The sequence below is a fragment of the Pseudophryne corroboree genome, chromosome 6 (genome assembly GCF_028390025.1).
Source record: "Pseudophryne corroboree isolate aPseCor3 chromosome 6, aPseCor3.hap2, whole genome shotgun sequence".
Classification (NCBI taxonomy): Eukaryota; Metazoa; Chordata; class Amphibia; order Anura; family Myobatrachidae; genus Pseudophryne; species Pseudophryne corroboree.
Genome location: NC_086449.1, coordinates 791180805 through 791206329, shown reverse-complemented (window position 1 = coordinate 791206329; position 25525 = coordinate 791180805). Strand labels below are relative to the sequence as shown.

The following is a 25525-nucleotide window of genomic DNA, read 5'->3' as shown; positions in this document are numbered from 1 at the left end:
TCTCCTTATTGGTTAAACAGCGGCGCTCTGAGGTGAAAATGCGGAACTGCAATACTATGAAATTATGTTTCCAAATATCCATTTAAACAGTCATACATATATTTGGTGATTTTTTTCTATTTTAATCAATATAAGCATTGATATTTTAATTCTAAAATATCATTAAGTCAGCACTATAGATAACATTTTTCATAATTGTGTTTATAGTACATAACATTCATAACAAAACAAACTAATAAGAACGGCCTTTATATAAAGTACATAAAAAGCTGAATTGCATGCATAGAGAAATTATGATTGCAGCAAATATAATTCAGTCCAGAAGCAGCAGTACAACCTACCAGAGCTGTTGTATATTGTGTATAAATCCTTACTATACAAGTAGTACAGTGCGTTTCTCTAGTAGCATATGGTATTCAGTTAAATATTATTTCAGTAACAGTATATCCAGAATGAAGTAAATATAAAGAAAAATAGATTGTAAAATCTTAAAATCATGAAGACATTCTGGCACTGGGTACTACAAAGAAATGTATTCCTTTATTACTTACTGGCTTTTGCAGTTTTTAACTAATTACTTTTTCTGAGATATGGCACCTGATATAATGTACTCTCTATGGAGCCTATTCATGATGCTTTATAGGCTCATTATATGTTTTTTTATGTGGCCATTAATTATTAGGGGCCTGATGGGGCTGCCTGGTATTCAGAAAACTCCAAAAATTTTAAATTTTCAGAGTTTGATTGCGGGAACCAATGTCAACTTCAGATGGTGTTAATTGCCAGAACCCTGATACTTCCTATGAACAAGAGGCCTGGGTTGTAAGAATTTACCCAAGGGTATCTCCCACTATCTCTGCATTGCAAGTCCCTGTGCAAACTCAGGTCACCCATGCCCAGATCAGCGGGAATAAATATCACTGCTACTTCTGTAGAAGTGTAAGGGATTGCAGGGAGAGCTGCTTTATGAGGTCACTGTCCCTGTACTGGAGCAATACTGAATTGCTCTGGTAAGTAGGTACCCATCCCTAGATCTTGCAGTGAGTTGGATACTTAATTATAGGGGGGGGGGGGGCAATGACCTTTCACTTATAATGAATATGCCTCTATGTGCTTAGCTCTCTCCCAATCTTGCATCTTCCATGTGACATAGGTGGAGGACCATGATGTGTGATGTAATCTGGCCCAAGAGAGGATGTAGAGTAAGAGAACCTAGTGACAGATTTTTTTTTAAATGGTATACTTATAAAATGATGCTGCCAATACATTAATTTAGTACTAATTAATACCTTTGTATTGTCTGCAGTGGAAGAGAGGATTGCAATTGCTATTTACAGTGATAATATCCATGTGGTGGTTAGATGTGTCATCATAGTATTGCAAATTATTCCTTATTTTTAGTGAGCTTTGTGAATGTCCACTAAGGTCTCACAGCTGAGTGTCATTTGGAGACCCCCTGGAGGTGACTTACAATACAAGGTGCACTAGTTTGACTGTTCTGTAGCTGTGACATAGAGCTATAGAAAATAAATCAAAAATATAAATAGCCAACAAAGGAAATCTTAATATAATGAGTGCTATGTAAATTGTAAACAGTTGTTTTTCATAGGGATTCAACTAATAATTAAAGTATACTGTTCCTTTGATTAGATACACTTATGTAAGAATGAACATCATGTTTAACATTAACATGCAATATCCATCGCCATATTGGTGGCATTGACTATTTACCTGGCAGCTGTGTAATTGCACATTTGCCATAACCATTTTGCTTTGAGAATATGAGATCTCAGAGCTGAATGTAGTTAGGAGACCAGTGGAAGGTGATTCTCCATCTCTGAGCAGGAAACCTAGATCACACAATACAGGGGGAGTTGGTTTTAAAATACTGCAGCTCTTCATCTCAATTACAGAAAACAATAGAAAATGAAACAAGTTAAAAGGACTGAAATATTAATATTTTGATGCTGTTTGTGAATGTAAGAACTAATTTTCAATTTCAAATTCAGTAAAGATTTTTTTACTATCAACTTACAAATATAATCAAAGCACTTTATTGGAATAAAAGTCACTTTGTAGAAACTTATATTTGCAATATCAGTCAGCAATTAGAATCAACTACGGAAATTTTAAAACATGTCATATTGAGCGAATGCTATACATTAAGTTCTTTCTTATAAAATTATATAGAACAGCAAAGAACAAGGTGCTACCTAAAGGATAGTAGGAGATTATCAGAATTTATTAGTTAATTATTTTTTGTGAGGAAATCAGAGCACAGCTTTCAAAAATCAGTGTTATTATAATGGAATCAACAATATTAAAAAGGAATTTAAACATTAATGTTATTAATGAGAGACTTCCATTTGTCTTAGTTTGGGTTTTGCATGTTTTAGTGAATGAAGCTCCATCAAATGGGGTGCAAGATATGGTAATATAAAGAGCACACTTCAGTCCTGTAAGATGTGCAGTTTGCAAACTACTTCATCAGGTAGTCAAACCAAGTAACACTACGCAGAGCCTGAAAATTCTCACATGTTGTTCATCAAGATAAACCAATTACAAATGCAGTCATGTTTTACAAGGGGTCCTCCAGCACTTAAGACCTCTATGCATTAACCAGTATATCTCTATACAATACATAACTTATTGATGGGTCCCCTCCATTGGGGCCTTAACCATTAGCTTTAAAATTACGAAATTAAGTCAGGATCCTGGCAGTTGGGTTCCCAGCTGTAGGAATAACTGACACTGGGATCCCGACCACCAGAATGCCAGCAGCAGCACCATGGATAGTCCCACTCGTGGGTGTACACGACATCCATAAAGTGGTATTAGAACTTGTGGTGAGTGCAGCGAGCCACCAAGCCCACAGCATGGTGAGCACAGAGGGCCCACAAGGGGCTTCGATGCACTCACTCTCCTACTGGCATTCTGGTGGTTGGGATCCCGGCATCACTATACTGACTGCCGGGATCCCGACTGCCGGCATCCTGTACCCAATGCAAAATTATAACCACAGATCCCTTAAAAATGTTGTTCCTTTCAGCAATGTAGCTAATTGTAAAGGCTCAAGAAGTGGTTCTGAAGTCATTTTAGTGTCATTTTAATTTATTATTAGACAAAATGCTTATGAAATCTAAGAAACTGTAATAATAGAGACTACTATTATTATTTTTTTATTTATTACTAGTTATTTATATAGTGCACACATATTCTGCAGCTCTTTACAGAGAGGATTTGGCCACTCACATCAGTCCCTGCCCCAGTGGAGCTTACAATCTATATTCCCTACCACACGTACATGCATACACACTAATGCTAAGGTTAATTTGTAGGGAGCCAATTAACCTACCAGAATATTTTTGGATTGTGGGAGGAAACCAGAGTACCCAGAGGAAACCCATGCAAGCACAGGGAGAATATACAAACTCCACACAGTTAGGGCCATGGTGGGAATCGAACCCATGACCTCAGTGCTGTGAGGCAGTAATGCTAACCATTACACCATCTGTGCTGCCCATAACTACTACAACAGAATACGTAATAAACACGAAGAACATTGATGAATATTACATTAATTCTGAAAAGGTGTTTTGAACTATAAATGTCCATGGTAATATCTATGACATAAAAAATACAAGTAAACTAACTTGTTATGTAATTTGGCACCTAAGGAAAATACACAGAAGACTCATTCACTATATGTACATATAATTTCTTACATAAAATAATAATGCAAACAGTTATATTGCATACTGTATCTTATATGAAATCTCATATAACATTCCCTATGTTACAGGAACTCACCTGATCAGTGACTGAAAATGTTTCTTTTAAACTGTTGTTTCCAAGTCCTGAATCATCAGCATCAATGAGATTTTCTACAGGGACATTTTCATTTGGTTTCCTACAAGTAATGTCATTTTCACTGGATTCCAAAGCCACACACACATTGTATGAGTAGGGAAATGGTAAAGATCCATCGCTATACATGGAAAGCATCCTGGGATCAACTGGAGGATACAGACTTGTACTTAGAGAAGTAAAGGTTGGTGAAGGTTTTGACTCTTTGCACTTTGATATAATGACCAACAAAACAGTTACAATAAATAAAAAAGAAATAAGGGCGAGTGCGATCACTAAATACAACTGTAGATTAGATTGGGCATCTTCATGTTTTAGTTGATTACTGAGTTTAGGAACCACCTGTTGGAAGTTATCTGCAACAATGAGACTTAAGGTGACTGTAGCTGAGAGAGATGGGTCTCCATTGTCCCTCACCATCACCACAACCTTGTGATTCAATATATCCTTCTCATGAAAGACACGTGATGTCCTGATTTCACCCGTGTGCTGACTGATGGTAAAGTGAGATGGTTCTGACACTTGTATGAAGTGATACGAGAGCCAAGCATTATGTCCAGAGTCTGCATCCACTGCAACAACCTTAGTTATTAATGATCCTTGTTCAGAGGCAAAAGGGACCATCTCAAACACAGCTGAGGCACTACTGTCTGTTGACGGGTACAGGATCTTTGGTGCATTATCATTCTGATCCACTATGTGGATAATTAATGTTGTATTGCTGCTCAGAGATGGGGATCCATTGTCTCTAGCAGTTACTTGTATTAGAAACTCCTTGTACTGCTCATAATCAAATGATCTCTGAGCATAGAGAACCCCAGTCTCTACATTGATGGACAGATAAGAGGACACTGGTAGTTCTTCTGTATTTGTGCTAAATAGTGAAAAAATAATGTTAGCATTGTCCCCAGTATCAGGATCTGTTGCTTGTATGCTGTATATTGAAGCTCCTGGTAAGTTGTTCTCTGGTACATAAGCAACATAAGTAGATTTCACAAATAATGGTGGGTTGTCATTAACATCTGATATCTCCAATCTGATGGTTCTTCTGCTAGAAAGTGGGGGAGATCCTCTGTCAGTAGCTGCAATTGTGATGTTATAAGAAGATACTTTTTCTCTGTCCAGCATAGTTCTTGAAACTATACTATAATAACCTTCAGATGATCGTAATACAAATGGTATTTCTTCTATAATATTACAGTCAATTTCCCCATTTTCTCCTGAATCTAGATCATGAACTTCAATTAGAGCTATCATTGTACCTGGCTCACAATCCTCAGGAATAGGATTAGAGAATGAGGTGATAGAAATCTCTGGAACATTGTCATTCTCATCTGTTACTGCTATCAATACATTGGAAAGGGCAACAAGACCACCACCATCTTTTGCTTGTACAGAGAGTTCATAGTCCTTTGCTAATTCAAAATCCAAATTTTTACTTGTTTTTATTTCCCCATTTGTAGGATGAATACTAAAAATCCCTGTATGATGGAGATCTCCTGAGGTTTTGCTGAAAGAATATGTGATCTCAGCATTTATCCCTTCATCTCTGTCAGTTGCATTTAATACAATAACTGTGGAGTTAATTGGAATATTTTCTTTAAGGGTCACTTTATACATGTCCTGAGTAAATGTAGGAGCATTATCATTAGCATCAGTAACAATGACCTTTACCAAAGCAGTCCCAGACTTCACTGGGTTTCCTCCATCCAATGCTGATAACATTAATTCATGAACATTTTGTGTCTCTCGATCTAATGGTTTCTCTAGCACAAGTTCTGGAAATTTTCTTCCATCTGCTCTGCTCTTTGTATTAAGTGTAAAATACTGATTGTCACTGAGCCTGTATGTCTGTACTGAATTAAATCCAAAATCAGGATCTTCTGCATTTTGTAATACAAATCTGGATCCTGGTGATGTAAATTCAATAACTTCCAAAGTAATTTTGTCATGAAAAAAGTGTGGAAAATTATCATTTATATCCTGAATTTCTACTTTGACCTTAAAAATTTTAAAGGGATTTTCAACCACAGCATCAAAGGTTAGGAAGCAGGTAGCTGCTGCCCCACACAGTGTCTCTCTGTCTATCCTGTCCTTAATGTACAGATTTCCATTATCTACATTTACATAAAAATATTTCTCTGATACACGTGATACAATTCTCAGTTTCCTAGATGAAAGCTGTTTAATATCTAAACCAAGGTCTTCTGCAATATTTGCTATAACAGAGTTTTTTCTCATTTCTTCTATAATAGAATAATGAGTCTGACCAGAGACTGAATGACACAGCCATGATAATAAGAAGGGAAATATTACTTGCCATCTGATTCCTTTGTATGTCTGAGTAGGAGGTTTCATTTTAGCTGTTTTCAGGATCAGAATTCTTCAACAAATATCAGTCAGCATGAATAATCCACTGTTGTATAGCAGAGTTATGATTATAAATACAATTGTTTTTTTAAATTAGTTGAAATATCTTATATTCTTTGTAGAGAAAATCCAGAAAATGGCTGTGTGCCTTCTTGCAGATCTGCAGTGTGTGTGAGTGATGAAAATACCAGTGGATCTCCAGCTCTGTATTCTTCTGCTTATTGGTCAAACAGCGGCGCTCTGAGGTGAAAATGTGGAACTGCAATGCTATGAAATAATTTTTTCCAAGAATTCACTTAAAGAATTATACATATATTTGTTGATTTCTTTTCCATTTTTATCAATAGAAACATATTTTTTCAATTCTAAAATATATTTAAGTTCAGTACTACAGGCCACATAATTTCTAATAAGTGTGTTTAAAATCCATATGTCTTAACAAACAAAACAACTAAGAACTGGTCTTTCTTTAACGTACATGAAAAACTGCATGTAAGGCATAGAAAGATTCTGATTTCAGTAACTATAACTAAAAGAAGCAGCAATACAACCTACCAGAGCTGTATTATACCTTTTCTAAACCTTATTCGTCAAGTAGTGCTGCGCTTTTCCCTAAATGTTTTTGGCAGTGGTACTTCCTATTAATCTGGTTGTTCTATGGAGAAAGATGTTTGTTTTTCAGAAGGTAAAAGCTAAGTTGATGTCCTAAGTCAGAGCTAAAGTTCACTAAAAGTGAGCAACAGCTTCACTATTATCTGCACATGGGCCCTCATTCCGAGTTGTTCGCTCGCAAGCTGCTTTTAGCAGCTTTGCACACGCTAAGCCGCCGCCTACTGGGAGTGAATCTTAGCTTATCAAAATTGCGAACGAAAGATTAGCAGAATTGCGAATAGACACTTCTTAGCAGTTTCTGAGTAGCTCCAGACTTACTCGGCATCTGCGATCAGTTCAGTGCTTGTCGTTCCTGGTTTGACGTCACAAACACACCCAGCGTTCGCCCAGCCACTCCTCCGTTTCTCCAGCCACTCCCGCGTTTTTCCCAGAAACGGTAGCGTTTTTTCACACACACCCATAAAACGGCCTGTTTTCGCCCAGAAACACCCACTTCCTGCATTACGATCACCAGAACGAAGAAAAAACCTCGTAATGCCGTGAGTAAAATACCTAACAGCATAGCAAATTTACTTGGCGCAGTCGCACTGCGGACATTGCGCATGCGCATTAGCGACTAATCGCTCCGTTGCGAGAAAAAAATACAGAGCGAACAACTCGGAATGACCCCCATTGTTGCTAATGCTACATGGTGAAATAACATATTTCAACACATACAAAAAGTTATACACTGTAAGACATCTTCTCTTCTGTAGTGGCATATCTGGTTAAAGATTATTTCATACAGTATATATCCAGAATAAAACAAATATCAAAAATAGATAGTAAACTCATAAAGCATACTGCCACCAGGTACTATATAGCTTTTTATTACTTTATTACTTAGTTTCTTTTGCACTTTGTATTGTATATGAATACTTGTCAGCATATATCATCAAGGTATGGCCTCTAATATAATGCTCTCGATGTGCTCAGCTCTTTCCCAAGCTTGTGTCCACCATGTGACAGAGGTGAAGGACCAGGACCAGACAAAGACTAAGAGAATCTGGAGCTAGATTTTCTTAAAATGTTAAACTTATAGAACTATGCTGTCAATACATAGTTTTTGTATTTATGAAACCACTGTACTTACTGTTTAAAATGGAGAAGGGGAATGCAAGTGGCTATTTACAGTGATAGTAACCATGTGGCCAGTAACTGTGCCATCAAACCAATGCAAATGTTTGGTACTATTTTTATAGGGAGCTTTGTGAAAGTACAGTAAGATCTGAGTTCTGCATGTCATTGGGAGACCTCCAGGAGATAACTTGCAATTCACGGTGCACTAGTTTCAGTGTTCTGTAGCCCCGGCACAAAGCTTCAGAAAATAAATAAAACTAAAAACAGGCAACAAAGGAAATCTTACAAAAGCTTTTTCATTATGATTCAACTAAAAAGTATATTGTTCCTTTGATTAGATACATTTATGTAAGTGAGCACATCAAATTTAACATTAAAATGTGCAATATTCATCACCAACTTGGTGACATTCATTATTTACCTGGCAGCTGTGTCATCGCACATTTGCTGGAACTATTCTGCTTTGAGACTACGAGATCTCAGAGCTGAATGTAGTTTGGAGACCACCGGAAAGTGATTCTCCATCTATGATCAGGAGAATCAGATCACACAAGACAAAGGATGCTAGTTTCAAAATTCTACAGCTGTTCATTGCAGTTACAGAAAATAAAAAATAAAATAAGTAAAAAGACTGAAATATTTATATTATGATGCTCTTTTTGAATTTATAAATTGTTTCATATTCAGTAAAGTTATATTTTGTTTGACTCTACTTACAAATATAATCAATGCACTTTATTGGAAGAAAAGTTATTTTGTTAGAAACTCTTGTACAGTATTTGCAATATCAGTCAGCAATTAGAAGCAACAATGAAAATTATACATCAAAACATATTGAGCGGAAAATATGCATTAAGTTTCTTACCAAATAGTATTCCACAGCAAAGAACAAGGTGCTACATAATGTATAGAAGGAGATGATCAGACATTAATCGTTCATTATTTAATTAGTTTTTGTGTGGAAATCAGACCACAGATATCAGTTTTATATTAATGAAAACAACAATATTAAAAAGAGGTTTAAACTTTAATGTAAAAGTGTATTAGTAGTGAGAAAAATCCAATTACCTAGGTTTAGATTTTGCATGTTTAAATAAATAAAACCCCAGTAAATGTATTGAAACTTAATCTGGTGGTCAAATTGGGTAGAAGATATGGTAATATATGGAGCACACCACCGTTCAGCAAGATGTGTAGTTTGGAAGCTGCTTCATTAGGTGGGCAACCCAAGTAACACTGGGCCTGAATCATGTTTGTAAATAAAGCAGTAAAAGCAAGTAACTTTGTATCTGGAACAACCCATATTGCAATGCAGTTATATTTTTTTCTGTGCAGGGTAAATACCAGCTACTTTTGCATGTAGCCCACAAATTTTAGCTTTATTTTTACAAAGCATATATAGATTTCAGCTTGAACACATCCCAACCAAATCTAACTCTCTCTGCACATGTTATATCTGCCCCACCGGTAGTGCCACATGGTTTTGCCAAGTTTCTTGTTTTCTTGCTTTACTTACAAACATGAACCAGGCCCACTATGCAGAGCCTGACAAACTCTCACATGTTGTTTATGAAGATAAGCCAATTTCCAATGCAGTCAATGTTTTACAGAGGTCCTCCAGCTCCTAAGACCTCATCTCAATAATCAGTGTGTATCTCAATACATACCACATTGTTCCTCTCTATTGGGTCTTCTATCATTAGTTTCAAAATTAAAACAGATCACCCGGAAATCAGTGTTACTGTCTTCTTTTAAGTCTCACGAAGTGGTTCTGAAGAGTCCATTTAACTATGATTTTCATTTATTATTAGACTACTGTAAATACTAATAAAAGCTGAGAGACAATAATAATAGTGACTACTTCCACAGAATATAAAAAACCCCATCAAGAACATTGTCAGATATTTGATTAATTTAAACCAATACACTTGTTTTGAAATATACATTTCAGCCGTAATATCCATGACATAAAATATACAAATGAACTTGCAAGTTATGTAATTTGTCATTTCAGGAAAAAGCAGGACAAATTCCAAAGAGACACATTGACTGTACCTCAAACTTCTGACCTAAACTAATGTTACATTTTATATCTAAAACCTCATGTGACATTTTGTATTTTACAAAAACTCACCTGATCACTGACTTGAAATGGTTCTTTTAAAGATTCATTCTTTAGTCCTGAATCATCAGCATTAATGAGATTCTCTACAGGGACATTTTCATTTGGTTTCCTATACATAAAGTCACTTTCACTGGAATCCAAAGCCACACATACATTGTATGAGTAGGGAAATGGTAAAGATCCATTGCTATACATGGAGAGCATCCTAGGATCAACTGGAGGATACAGATTTGTACTTAGAGAGGTAAAGGTTGGGGAAGGTTTTGGTTGTTTGCATTTTGATATAATGACCAACAAAACAGTTACAATAAATAACAAGGAAATGAGAGCAAGTGAGATCACTAAGTACAGCTGTAGATTGGATTGGGAATCTTCATCTTTGAGGTGATTAATGAGTTTAGGAACCACCTGTTGGAAGTTGTCTGCAACAATGAGACTTAAGGTGACTGAAGCTGAGAGAGAAGGGTCTCCATTGTCCTTTACCATCACCACAACCTTGTGTTTCAGTATATCCTTCTCATGAAAGACACGTGATGTCCTGATCTCACCCGTGTGCTGACTAATGATAAAATAAGATGGTTCTGACACTTGTATGAAGTGATACGAGAGCCAAGCATTATGCCCAGAGTCTGCATCAACTGCAACCACCTTAGTTATTAATGATCCTTGTTCAGCAGAAAAAGGGACCATCTCAAACACAGCTGGGCCACTGCTGTCTGCTGATGGGTACAACATCTTTGGTGCATTATCATTATGATCTACTATACGGATGTATAATGTTGCATTGCTGCTTAGAGATGGGGATCCATTGTCTCTAGCAGTTACCTGTATCAGAAACTCCTTGTGCTGCTCATAATCAAAAGATCTCTGAGCATAGAGAACCCCAGTCTCTATATTGATGGACAGATAAGAGGACACTGGGATATCTTCTGTATTAGTGCTGAATAGTGAATAAATTATTTTTGCATTGTCTCCAGTATCATGATCTAATGCTTGTGCACTGTATATTGAGGCTCCTGGTAAGTTGTTCTCTGGCACATAAGCAACATAAGTAGACTTTGTAAATATTGGTCGATTGTCATTAACATCTGATATCTCCAATTTGATGGTTCTTCTGCTAGACAATGGGGGAGATCCTCTGTCAGTGGCATCAATTGTTATGTTATAGCTAGATACTTTCTCTCTGTCCAGAGCACTCAGTGTAACAAGTCTGTAATAACTGTTAGATGATAATAAATTAAATGGTATATCTTCTATAATGTTACAGTCAACTTCCCCATTTTTTCCTGAATCTAAATCATGAACCTTAATCACAGCTATCATTGTACCTGGCTCACAATCCTCAGGAATAGGAGTAGAGAATGAGGTGATAGATATCTCTGGAACATTGTCATTCTCATCTGATACCTCTACTAATACTTTGCAATGGGCAACAAGTCCACCTCCATCCTTTGCTTGTATAGAGAGCTCATATTTCTTTGTAGTTTCAAAATCAAAATTTCGATTTGTTTTAATTTCCCCATTTGTAGGGTGAATAGTAAAAATGCCTGTATGATGGAGATCTCCTGAGGTTTTGCTGAAAGAATATGTGATCTCTGCATTTATCCCTTCATCTTTGTCAGTTGCATTTAATACAATAACTGTGGAGTTAATTGGAATATTTTCTTTTAGGGTGATTTTATACATGTCCTGAGTAAATGTAGGAGCATTATCATTAGCATCAGTAACAATGACCTTTACCAAAGCAGTTCCAGACTCCACTGGGTCTCCTCCATCTAAGGCTGTTAAAATCAGTTCATGAACATTTTGTGTCTCTCGATCTAATGGTTTCTCTAACACAAGTTCTGGAAATTTACTTCCATCTGCTCTGGTCTTTGTATTAAGTGTGAAATGTTGATTGTCAGTGACCCTGTATGTCTGTACTGAATTAATACCAATATCAGGATCTTCTGCATTTTGTAACACAAATCTAGTTCCTGGTGATGTAAATTCAATCACTTCCAAAATAATTTTGTTATGAAAATTTTTTGGAAAATTATCATTTACATCCTGAATTTCAACTATAACATTAAAAATGGTAAAGGGATTTTCAACCACAGCATCAAAGGTTAGGAAGCAGGTAGCTTCTGTCTCACACAGTGTCTCTCTGTCTATCCTGTCCTTAATATACAGATTTCCATCATCTAAGGTTATATAAAAATATTTCTCTGACACACGTGAATCAATTCTTAGCTTTCTAGATGACAGCTGATTAATATCTAATCCAAGGTCTTTTGCAATATTTACTAATACAGAGTCCTTTCTCATTTCTTCTGCAATAGAATAATGAATCTGACCAGAGACTGAATGACATAGCCATGATAATAACAAGAAAAATATTACTTGCCATCTGATTCCTTTGTATATCTGTGTGTAAGGTTCCATCTTTTGCATACGAAATCTTTCACAAAATATCCTTTAAAAAGGCTATTATCTGTAATCCAGTGATTAGAAAATATCCAAAATGTTTGCTTGTTTTGTTGGATCCAATTGTTCAGGAGAATTTGTTAAAAAATATCCTGTATGCTGTGTTAGGAGAATCCAGAAAATGGCTGTGTGTCTTCCTTCAGATCTGCAGTGTGTGTGAGTGTGATGAAAATACCAGTGGATCTCCAGCTCTGCTTTCTTCTCCTTATTGGTTAAACAGCAGCGCTCAGAGGTGAATATGTGGAACTGCAGATCTATGAAATATTTTTTTCAAGTATCTACAGTACTTAAAAAATTATACATATGTTTGGTGGTTTCTTTTCCATTCCATCAATCAAAGCATATATAGTTCAATTCTAAAATATTTTAAGTTCAGCACTATAAGCCACATCATTTCTAATAAGCGTGTTTAAAATACATACTATTCTTAACAAAACAAAACTAATATGAACTGGTATTTTTATAAAGAACATAACACACTAAGTATCAGACACTGAAAGATTCTGATTGCAGAAAATTTCATAGACAGTCCAGAAACAGTAGTATGACCTACTAGAGCTGTTTTATACATTTTCTAAAACTTCATTATTTAAGTAGTGCAGAGATTTTACCTAAATGGTTTTGGCTTTGTTTCTTCTTATTGTCCTGATTATTTTATGGAGAAAGAAATATGTTTTTTCCAGTAGGTAGTACCTAAGGTTATGTATATGTACAATGTAAAGTTCACTAAAAATGTGCAAAAGATTCACTATTATCTGCACCTTTCTGCTAATGCTACATACTGTATGGTAGTAAACATAACATATAGTAAACTGGGTGGTATTCAGTATGCCAGATGTTGGGATCCCGGTGCACAGTATACCAGCGCCAGAATCCCGACACCCGGCATACGACATCTATTATCCCTCTTGGGGGTCCACGACCCCCCTGGAGGGAAAATAAATAGCGTGGCATGCGTAGCGCATCACCATGCCCGCAGTGTGGTGAGCAAAGTGAGCCCACAAGGGGCTCATTTGTGCTCGCCCTGCTGCCGGCATTCCAGTGGTCAAGATCCTGGTGCCGGTATGCTGGGAACCCGGCCACCGGCAACTCATACGACACCCAGTAAACTACATAACGTACAGTATTTTAGCATATACAAAAAGTTAAGCATTGTAGGACATGTGCTCTTGTCTAGTAGCATATAGTATCTGGTTAATGGTCATTTCAGTATACAGTATATCCAGAATGACATAAACATCAAATATAGTTTGTAAATACCGAAAATTTTTAAAGACATCATGTGAACAAGTACTAAATAGCTTTTTATTACATCATTACTTAGTGGTTTTTGCACTTTGTATATAATTATTTTGTCACCTTATGTCCCAAAGGTATTACCCCTAATATAATGCTCTATGTGCTTAGCTCTTTCCCAGGCTTGCCTCCTCCATGTGACAAAGGTGAAGGACCATGATGTGTGGTAAACAGACACAGAAGAGAACATAGAATAGGATAGGGGTTCTCAAACTCGGTCCTCAGGACCCCACACGGTACATGTTTTGCAGGTAACCCAGCAGGTGCACAGGTGTATTAATCTCACTGACACATTTCAAAAGGTCCACAGGTGGAGCTAATTATTTCACTTGCAATTCTGTGAGGAGACCTGCAAAACATGCACTGTGTGGGGTCCTGAGGACCGAGTTTGAGAACCTGTGGAATAGGAGAACCTATTGATAGGTTTTCCTGAAACTTTACACTTATAGAACTACAATATGCTGCCAATACATTGTTTTTGTACTAATTAAACTATGTACTGATTGTCTGAAATGGGGGTAGGGTTTGCACGTGACTATTTACAATGCTAATATTCATGTGGTCATTAACTGTGTCATCAAAATATTGCAAATGTTCTGTATTATTTAAACAGTGAGCTTTATGAATGTACAGATCTCAGGGCTGAGGTTTATTTGGAGATCTCCTGTAAGTGATACAATACAAGGTGCACTAGTTTCACTGCTATGTAATCCCAATACAAAGCTACTGTACATAAATAAATTAGACTAAAAATGAAACATGCAGACAATAAGTCTTACTATAATTAGTTAATTATAAAGTATTTTTAATTTTAATTTAAGTAATAACTAAAGTATACTGTTTCTTTGCTAAGACACAATTACAATATGTAACAGTGAGCATCATATTTAACATTAATATGTGCACTATCTATCCCCACTCTTTTCTGATGATTATTTATCTGCAACCATCTACTTGGAGAAATTAAGATCTTAGAGCTGAATGTAATTTTGAGACCATCGGAAGGTGATTCTCACTTCCTGACCAGGAGAATTAAGGGCCTAATTTAGACCTGCTGGCTAGTTTTTTTTTGCAGTTCTGCGTTCGCATAGTCGCCGCTCATATGGGAGTTTATTTTAGCTGTGCAAGTGTGCAAAGGCATGTGCAGCAGAGCTGTACGAACAGATCTTGTGCAGTTCCTGCACAGCCCAGGACTTACTCAGCTGCTGCAATCACTTCTGCCTGTCCGGGACCGGAACTGACATCAGACACCCTCCCTGCAAATGCTTATGCACGCCTGTATTTTTCCAACCACTCCCTGAAAACGGTCAGATGCCACCCACAAGAGCCCTCTTCCTGTCAATCTCCTTGCAATCGCCTGTGCAAATGGATTCTTTGCACAAACCCATCGCTAAGCGGCGATCCGCTTTGTACCCGTGCAATGCGCCTGTGCATTGTGGTGCATATGCATGCAAAGTTTACACCTGATCGCAGGCTGTATGAAAACACAGCCTAGCAATCAGGTCTGAATTAGGCCCTAGATCAGTGATGGATAACCTTGACACTCCAGCTGTTGTTGAACTACACATCCCAGCATGCCCTGCATCAGTTTTAGCATTGCCAAATAGCAAAACTGTAGCAGGGCATGTTGGGATGTGTAGTTCAACAACAGCTGGAGTGTCAAGGTTAGCCATCACTGCCCTAGATCATCACAATACAGGGGACCCTAGTTTCCAAATACCACATCTCATACACAGAGCTACAGAAAACAACCGAAAATGAAAACATTAAATAATTATGCTATGATGCTTTTTGTGAATGTTAAATGTTAAAATAAGTCATATTGAGCTAACACTACATAATGAATGAAATTTCACTTATAAAAGATATAATACAGCAAAGCACAAGGTGTGGTACATCAAGTATAGAAGTCAATAATCAGAAGTTAATCATTAATCATTACATTTATTTTAACAATGACTGAACACCAATATTTAAAAAATGATTAAACTGTGATGTGAAAGAAAGTAATGAAAAAATACCACTTGTCAGGGTTTAGGCTTTGCACCTTACATATTGTATATAAACCACCATCAAATGTATTGCATCTTCATTTGGTGGCCATATCAGGTGCAAGATGTAGTTCTATAAACAGGGAGCACACTGCTAACCAAGTAATACTAATGGTGCATACACACGGTGCGATTTCGTCTAGAAACTGCCCAGAGGCATGAGCCTCTGATCTAGCCAACATTGGTCCTGAATGCACATTCTATTTTTTCTTACGATGCCGATCCCACGGGAGCGCACGTCGGCATTGCAAGAGTATACACATGCTGCGATTTGCAGTAACTTTTTTATGATTTTGACTATATAGTCAAAATCGTAAGGACAAATTGCACCGTTTATACGGGGCTTATGCAGAGCCCGACAATCCTATCATTACTTTAAGAATGATAACCACAGATCCCCTGAAACCACTATTGCTGACAGCAATGTAGCTAAGTGTTCAGTCTCAGAAGATGTTCCACATCAGGAATGCATTAAGAGTGATTTAGAGCCCCTCTAATGTAATTTCAAGTTATTGGTAAGCTCTATAATACTTTAGGCTATGAAACAACAATAATAATGACTACCAAAACAAAATGTAATAAACTGTTAAAACACTTTTGGTTTCTTGTTTAACTAATTCTGTGGACTTCCTTTGAATTATGGTGGTCATTCCGAGTTGTTCGCTCGCAAGGCGATTTTAGCAGAGTTGCTCACGCTAAGCCGCCGCCTACTGGGAGTGAATCTTAGCATCTCAAAATTGCGAACGAAAGATTCGCAATATTGCGATTACAAACTTCTTAGCAGTTTCAGAGTAGCTTCAGACTTACTCGGCATCTGCGATCAGTTCAGTGCTTGTCGTTCCTGGTTTGACGTCACAAACACACCCAGCGTTCGCCCAGACACTCCTCCGTTTCTCCAGCCACTCCCGCGTTTTTCCCGGAAACGGTAGCGTTTTTCCCACACGCCCATAAAACGGCCTGTTTCCGCCCAGAAACACCCATTTCCTGTCAATCACACTACGATCGCCTGAGCGATGAAAAAGCCGTGAGTAAAAATACTAACTTCATAGCAAATTTACTTGGCGCAGTCGCAGTGCGGACCTTGCGCATGCGCACTAAGCGGAAAATCGCTGCGATGCGATGAAATTTACCGAGCGAACAACTCGGAATGACCACCTATATTCTTCAAATATAATATCCCTGACATAAAATATTATATGCATGACCTACAGTACTAAGTTATGCTACTTGTATGGTTACCAAATGTTATGTTCATTTGACATTTAAAGAAAACTCATATACTACCTAAAATAATGGTGCATTCTTACATTTTATAACATATATAAACCTCACATGACAATATCTATTTAAAAAAACCCTCACCTGATCAGTTTTATTCCCAAGTCCTGAATCATCAGCATCAATGAGATTTTCTACAGGGACATTTTCATTTGGTTTCCTATACGTAAAGTCACTTTCACTGGAATCCAAAGCCACACACACATTGTATGAGTAGGGAAATGGTAAAGATCCATCGCTATACATGGAGAGCATTCTGGGATCAACTGGAGGATACAGATTTGTACTTAGAGATGTAAAGGTTGGTGAAGGCTTTGAATCTTTGCATTTTGATATAATGACCAACAAAACAGTTATAATAAATAAGAAGGAAATGAGAGCAAGTGCGATCACTAAGTACAGCTGTAGATTGGATTGGGGATCTTCATTGCTGAGCTTATTACTCAGTTTAGGAACCATCTGTTGGAAGTTATCTGCAACAAGAAGACCTAAGGTGACTGTAGCTGAATGAGAGGGGTCTCCGTTGTCCCTCACCATCACCACAACCTTGTGATTTGAAATATCTTTTTCTTGAAAGACACGTGATGTTCTGATTTCACCTGTGTTCTGACTAATGATAAAGTGAGATGGTTCTGACACTTGTACAAAGTGATAGGAGAGCCAAGAATTATGTCCAGAGTCTGCATCCACTGCAACCACCTTTGTTATTAATGATCCTTGTTCAGAGCCAAAAGGGACCATCTCAAATACAGTTGATCCACTACTGTCTGCTGATGGGTACAAGATCTTTGGTGCATTATCATTCTGATCCACTATGCGGATAAGTAATGTTGCATTACTGCTCAGAGATGGGGATCCATTGTCTCTAGCAGTTACCTGTATTAGAAACTCCTTATACTGCTCATAATCAAATGTTCTCTGAGCATAAAGAACCCCGGTCTCTATATTAATGGAAAGATAAGAGGACACTGGCAGATCATCTGTATTAGAACTGGAAATTGAATAAATAATTTTTGCATTGTCGCCAGTATCAGGATCTGCTGCTTGTACACTGTAAATTGAGGAGCCTGGTAAGTTGTTCTCTGGCACATAAGCAATATAAGAAGATTTCTTAAATATTGGTGGATTGTCATTAACATCTGATATCTCCAATCTGATGGTTCTTCTGCTGGACAGTTGGGGAGATCCTCTGTCAGTAGCTAGAATTGTGATGTCATATGAAGATACTTTCTCTCTGTCCAGAGCACTTGCTGTAATAATTCGGTAATATCTAACAGATGATGATATTAACTGAAAAGGTACTTTTTCAATTATTTCACAGTCAACATTTCCATTTTCTCCTGAATCTTGATCATGAACTTCAATCAGAGCTATAATTGTGCCAGGTGAGGAATCCTCAGGTATAGGATTTGACAAGGATGTGATGGATATCTCAGGAGGATTGTCATTATCATCAAGTATCTCTATTAATACCTTGGAATGAGCAATAAGGCCACCTCCATCCTTTGCTTGTACAGAGAGTTCATAATTACTTAGCATTTCAAAATCCAATTTTTTATTTATTTTAATTTCTCCATTTGTTTGGTGAATACTAAATACACCTGTGTGGTGAACATTATGTGTAGTTTTGGCAAAGGAATATATGATCTGTGCATTGGATCCTTCATCGTTGTCTGTTGCTTCCACAATAATTACTGTAAAATTGATTGGGGAATTTTCATTTATGCTGACTTTATACAAATCTTGTGTAAATATCGGAGCATTATCATTGGCATCAGTGATAACAGCTTTAACAAAGACTGTACCACTTCTAGCAGGATTTCCTCCATCCAAGGCTGTTAAAATTAACTCATGGACATTTTGTGTCTCTCGATCTAAAGGCTTTTCTAGCACAAGTTCTGGAAACTTGCTCCCATCTGTTCTGATTTTCTCAGTTAATGTAAAATGCTGATTGTCACTGAGTCTGTATGTCTGTACTGAATTACTACCAATATCTGAGTCCTCTGCATTTGATAAGGGAAATCTAGCTCCTGGCAATGTAAATTCAATAATTTCAACAATAATATTTTCCTGAAAAAAAATTGGGGAATTATCATTTATATCCTTTATTTCTACATTGATACTGAAAACATTTAATGGATTTTCAACCACAGCATCAAAGGTTAGGAAGCAGGTAGCTGCTGCCCCACACAGTGTCTCTCTGTCTATCCTGTCCTTAATGTACAGATTTCCATTCTCAACATTTACATAAAAATATTTCTCTGATACACGAGATACAATTCTCAGTTTTCTAGATAAGAGCTGTCTAATATCTAATCCAAGATCTTCTGCAATATTTGCTATAACAGAGTCTTTTGTCATTTCTTCTACAATAGAATAATGAGTCTGACCAGAGACTGAATGACACAGCCATGATAATAAGAAGGAAAAAATTACTTGCCATCTGATTCCTTTGTATGTCTGTGTAGGAGACTTCATCATTTGCTTCTGAAATCTTTTACAAAATATCCTTTGAAAAGGCTAGTACCTGTAATCCAGTGAAAAATCCTTATTTACTTGATCCAAGAGAATAGCTTAAAAACATAATTTTGTCTTTGTAAAGAGAATCCAGAAAATGGCTGTGTGTCTTCCTGCAGATCTGCAGTGTGTGTGAGTGATAAAAATACCAGTGGATCTCCAGCTCTGTATTCTTTTCCTTATTGGTCAAACAGCGGCGCTCTGAGGTGAAAATGTGGAACTGCAATGCTTTGAAATTATTTTTCCAAGTATTTACTTCAAGAAATATACAGTGTTTGGTGATTCGTTTTTTCCATTTTAATCAATATAAGAATATTTATACCTTTTATTACAGATCACAACTATTCAAATAATTGTGTTTACAGTACATACCATTCATAAGAAAGCAAAACTAATAAAACACGTGTTTATAAAAAAATATGGAACAAACTAAATAACAGGCATTTACATTTTCTAATTACAGAAAATGTTGTTCAATTGACAGCCCAGAAGTAGTCGTATGACCTACCAGAGCTGTTTGATAACCTTGTCTATACTAAGAGAACTTGGTGATAGTTTTCATGAAATGTTATACTTCTAGAACTATACTGCCAATACATTGTTTTTGTACTAATTTAACTACTGTACCTACCTATTGTATGAATTGGAAGAGGCGATTGCAAGTGGATATTTATAGTAATTCTTTTCATGTGTCCGTTAGCTGTGTCAACAAATGATTGCAAATGTTTACAATTATTTTTACAATGAGCTTTGTGAATGTACAGTAAGGTCTCGTTAGAGACTGTACAAAGAAGGGCAACTGAAATTGTGCATGGCCTACATCACAAAACATACCCAGAAAGACAAAAAAATCTCAATATGTTCAGTTTGGAGCAGAGAAAGGAAAGGGGGGACATGATAGAAACTTTTAAATATATCAAGGGTTTTAACAAAGTCAGGAGGGAAACATTCTTCAAATGAAGAGAAGCAATAGGACGCGAGGACATGCACTGAGACTGGAGGGAGGTAGGTTCAGTGGAAATTAAAGGAAAAATTACTTCACAGAAATGGTAGTGGACAAGTGGAATAGCCTCCCATCACAGGTGGTAGAGGCTAAGACAGGAGAGCAATTTAAACATGCATGGGATAGACATAAGGATATCATTACAAAGAAATAAGGATCAAATAAGGTTTAAGTTAAAAATATGGTAAAAAAGGGGCAGACTAGATGGGCCAAGTGGTTCTTATCTGTCGTCAAATTCTATGTTTCTATGTCTCATGGATGAATGTTATATGAATGTTATTTGGAGACCTTCTTGAGGTGACTTACAATAAAAGGTATGCTACAGATGTGTCCCTCTACCACTTTGATGTGATGCATAGGCATAGCAGCAAGGACAGTGTGGCATAGCTGGCCGCATGTGATCGCAGGCTCCCGTTATGCCATAGACATGAATGGGAGCCAATGTGCGCATACGCCCACCTCCCATTCACTTGTATTGGACCTGGCAGCGATGCGAACGGTCCCGCTACAGCACGCTGCTAAAAGCAGCAAATCTGTACCTGGACACATCTGTAGTTTCATTGCTCTGTAACCCTGACACAGAGCTACAGAAAATAAATTAAATAAAAAACAGAAAATAAAGAACTCTTAATACAGTATAATAGAGTTTTTAGTAAATTACAAAATATTTTTCATAGCGCGTCAACTAATAATCAAAGTATACTGTTTATTTGATTATACAGTATTTTTGTAAAATTAGACATCAGGTTTAACATTAAAATTTGCACTATCCTTCCCCAACTTGGTGATATTCATTATTAACCTGGCAGCTGTGTCATTGCTCATTTACCAGAACCATTCTGCTTTGAGAATGAGATCTCGGAGCTGAATGGAGTTCGGAAACCAACCAATGGTGGTTCTCCAACCTGACCCGGAGAACCAGATCATCACAATACAGGGGGCAGTAGATTCAAAATACTGCAGCTCTTCATCAGAATTACAGAAAACAATAGAAAATTAAAAAGTAAAAAACTGCTTAAATATATTATGATGCTCTTAGTGGATATTACAAAAAAATGTTTAATTTTCAGTAAAGCTACATTTTGGTTTACTTTACAATTTCAAAAATAATCAATACACTTTCATTAAAGGAAAGTCACTTTGAAGAGACTCTTGCATTTGCAATATCAGTCAGCAATGAATAATTAACTACATATATTGTAAAACAAGTAAAACTGAGCTAACACTTTATATACATTGAAGTTTCTTACAAAATGATATACTTTACCAAAAAGAACAAAGTGTGCTACATGGCATATAGGAGTTAATTATTTATTTACAGTATTTATTAACAGTTACTTATATAAAGCCAGCATTTTCCATTGCACTTTACATTTCAGAACAAAATAGTATTAAAAGAAAACTGGGTAATAACAGGCAAAGAGGTAAGATGGCCCTGCCTGCAACTTATTATCTATATTGAAATAGGCATTGATACACAAGGATAGGTGCTATATATTGCATATTGGTCTATCTAGGTGCATAGGTACTTGGTGGGCTTTATGACCTAATCATACAGCATGTCCTGCTACAGTTTTAGCATGGCCAAATAGCAAAACTGTAGCAGGGCATGCTGGGTGTGTAGTTCAACAACAGCTGGAGTGCCAAGGTTCCCCATCACTGGCCTAGGGTCAGCAGGATGTGAAAATAAAGAAAGACAAAATATGTAAATGAATGTGTGGACTGTATAGAAGCGATGTAATAGGGAAGGATAGCTATGGAGGTTATGTGGGTGGTTCTGGAATCTGATAAGCATTCTGAGTGTCGGGGTTTTAATGGATGCCTTAAGGTTTGGAGACTAGAGAAAAGTCTCATAGTGCTTGGCAGGGAATTCCACAGAGTGGGTACAGTCCCCCAAAAGTTCTAAAACCATGAATGGGAGAAAGTAATGAATGTGGATGAGAGGTGCAGACAGTGTCAGGCTGGGACATGAAGGGCCCACCTGAAGAATGCAATTATCAGGGCCCATGCTTAGGGTAGTGGCCATCCACCTTAGAGATTTGTCTACCCATTAAAATATGCATGGTCTGCGACTATTAATATATATATATATATTTAAAAAAAAATATATATATATATATATATATATATATAGTAAATACTGTTAGTGCATGCATGATAATGTACCAGGTTAACTATAGAAATGCACTGTAGAAAATACACCATAGTTCTGTGCAGTATAATGTAACATATACAGTGTGTGAAGATACCGGGTCCCAAATCACTCAAGCACGGTGGTAGATGAAAAACCAACAGTGGTTTATTAAACAGAATGAGTTATACACAGTTCCGCACACTTCTGTAATCCAATTTCACATGACAATTCCCACCACAAACTCCTGACAGAACATTACTTCTTATAGGCCCTACACACTGGCCGATTTACTGAAAGATATGAACGATCTCGTTCATAAATGAATGAGAACTCGTTCATATCTTTCAGTGTGGAGACTCCAGCGATGAACGATGCGCGTCCCCGCGCTCATTCATCGCTGATCTCCCGTCGGCTGTGCATGCAGGCCAATATGGACGATCTCGTCCATATTTGCCTGCACTTCAATGCAGCCGCGTGACGGGGGGAGTGAAGAAACTTCACTCCCCCCGTCACTGCCCCCCCGTCGCCGGGTCGCTCGTCGGCCGTATCCGCCGTCGGGCAGCTCGGCGGCGGGTCGGCCAGTGAGTAGGGCACTTTAGTCAAGGAGCATAGAATATTTTCCAGCAACACAGAGTCCTAGATAAAGCCAATATAATGGGTCCCCAAGCAGATCCCTGGTAGAACATTAGTTCTTAGCCTGGGGTCAAAGAATCTCTCTCCTTCAGGTCTCTGGTTAGCTCTACTTATACCCCCAGCAGCTTCATATTGCAGGGGTGTGTGTGACTTCTTTGTCTTAGGATCGTACAGCATTGGAATACAATACATATTCTAATCAAGGTGATTACATCAGTCAGTGAGCCACCATGTCTGGTCAGCTCACTGTTGGACAATAGGGAGTAAACAAAAAGGGACAATGGTGCACTCACCCTTTGAGTGTCCACTATGCTGTTAGTAAACAACAGGAAACTAGGTCTAACATGAATACATTATCTAAAGGGTAACACATAACATAACACAATTGCATATATATACACGTTATTAAAATTGATTTAAACACAATATTGGGTGAGCAGCAATGGACATGTTATGGAGAATGAACAAACAGATGAATTTAATGTATATTGATATGGGTATAAAAAGTACATATTTGACATGGGAAATGAGGCATAGCTATATTAATTGTCACAGACCTCATTTCCTCACATAGTGTATAACTGAAGAGACAGTCTGGAACCTGATACCTAGAGGAGGATGTGTGCCCACAGGCAGTGGGGCCCACTGGGGTTTCCCCTGTACCCCTGTGGGCTGGTGGCCTGACCCTGGATACAGATCTTGTGCAGAGTAGAGTGGTCAGGTTAGGGGATATTTTGAGATACGCAAAAAGATGTACATTATATTGGTGTAGTTTGGTTAATAGCCATATATGTAAGTAAAAGTATTTTTATTGAATTTGGTAGAATACAGGAAAACAATTGAGGGACTGGCAGAGCGGAGCAGCAAACGAACAATTAGCAAGGAAGATCAGCCTCACAGGTACAATCAAAATGGATCATACTGTAGTGGTGGAAGTGTGTTTTGGGGAAGACCAGTAAAGAGACTATTGAAATAAACAATGTGGAAGATAATGGCCCTCATTCCAATTTGATCGCTCGCTAGCAGTTTTTAGCGGTTGTGCAAACGAATAGTCGCCACCCACGGGAGAGTGTATATTTGCTTTGCAGGAGTGCGAACGCATGTGCAGCATTATGCCTGCAAACACATTTTGTGCAAAACAAGACCAGCCCTGTAGTTACTTATTCTGTGCAATGATTGCTGCGACGAGTGACACGGTAATGACATCAGATACCTGCCCTGCAAATGCTTGGACACGCCTGCATTTTTCCAAACACTCCCAGAAGACGGTTAGTTGCCACCCAGAAACTCCCACTTCCTGTCAATCTCCTTGCAACCGCCAGTGCGACTAAAAGCGGCGCTAGAACCTGTGCAAAACCACGATGCTTGTTGTACCTGTACGACGCACATGCACATTGTGGTGCATACGCATGCGCAGATTTGCCGTTTTTAACTGATCGCTACTCAGCAAAAAATGGCAGCTAGCGATCAACTCGGAATGAGGGCCAATGGGCGGTAATCAATTTTTTTCACCCCCTTCCACATCCGTTCTGTTTCTGCTTACGGGCGTGGTATAATCATTTCAGCTCGCTACACCCTGGGGTAGCGAGGTCGCCCAACTCTTTACGCAGCTAAACCTGATTACTAGGGGAGCAATATGCGCAATAATGGGAATCACTTTAGAAAGGAGATTGGGAGTGATATATCATTTGAATCTGCCCAGTGAGTACATGAATTAGAGTTTTTGCAGTTTCTTGTGTAAGATATGGTACTGCAGCATTCTGGATATGTTTTTTAGATGTATGTAACATAGTTTGGAAACACATGTAATGTGTGGAACAAAGGACAGTTCAAAGTCAAGGATGACACCTAGGCAGTGAGCTTGCTGGTTAGGGTTTATTATCGAGTTATCAACAGTGATAGAGATATCAGCTTGGTACTGTAACTACTATCGACAGGTGGAAATATTATTAATTCTGTTTTGGAAAGATTACGTTTCAGGTGGTGAGATGACATCCAATATGAAATGATGGAAAAACATTCAGAAACACTAACCAAACCAAATGGTGACAAAT

The 25525-nt window shown here is 37.6% G+C and overlaps 1 protein-coding gene across 6 annotated transcripts in view; it reads right to left on the bottom strand.

Annotated features, from left to right (window-relative positions):
- The window catches only part of LOC134933540 (protocadherin gamma-B1-like), a 543090-nt gene that overhangs the window by 403480 nt on the left and 114085 nt on the right, over positions 1-25525 (bottom strand). Inside the window, exon 1 of one of the 6 annotated variants that reach the window (XM_063928848.1) lies at positions 17269-19754. The exons of 3 other annotated variants lie outside the window; for them this stretch is intronic. In XM_063928848.1, coding sequence (XP_063784918.1) covers positions 17269-19665 — 2397 coding nt within the window. In that variant the 5' untranslated portion in view covers positions 19666-19754. Of the gene's footprint in view, positions 1-3810; positions 6361-10102; positions 12675-17268; positions 19755-25525 lie in introns of those variants that run through there. 2 more of the 6 variants (XM_063928834.1, XM_063928840.1) reach the window with 2 other exon arrangements.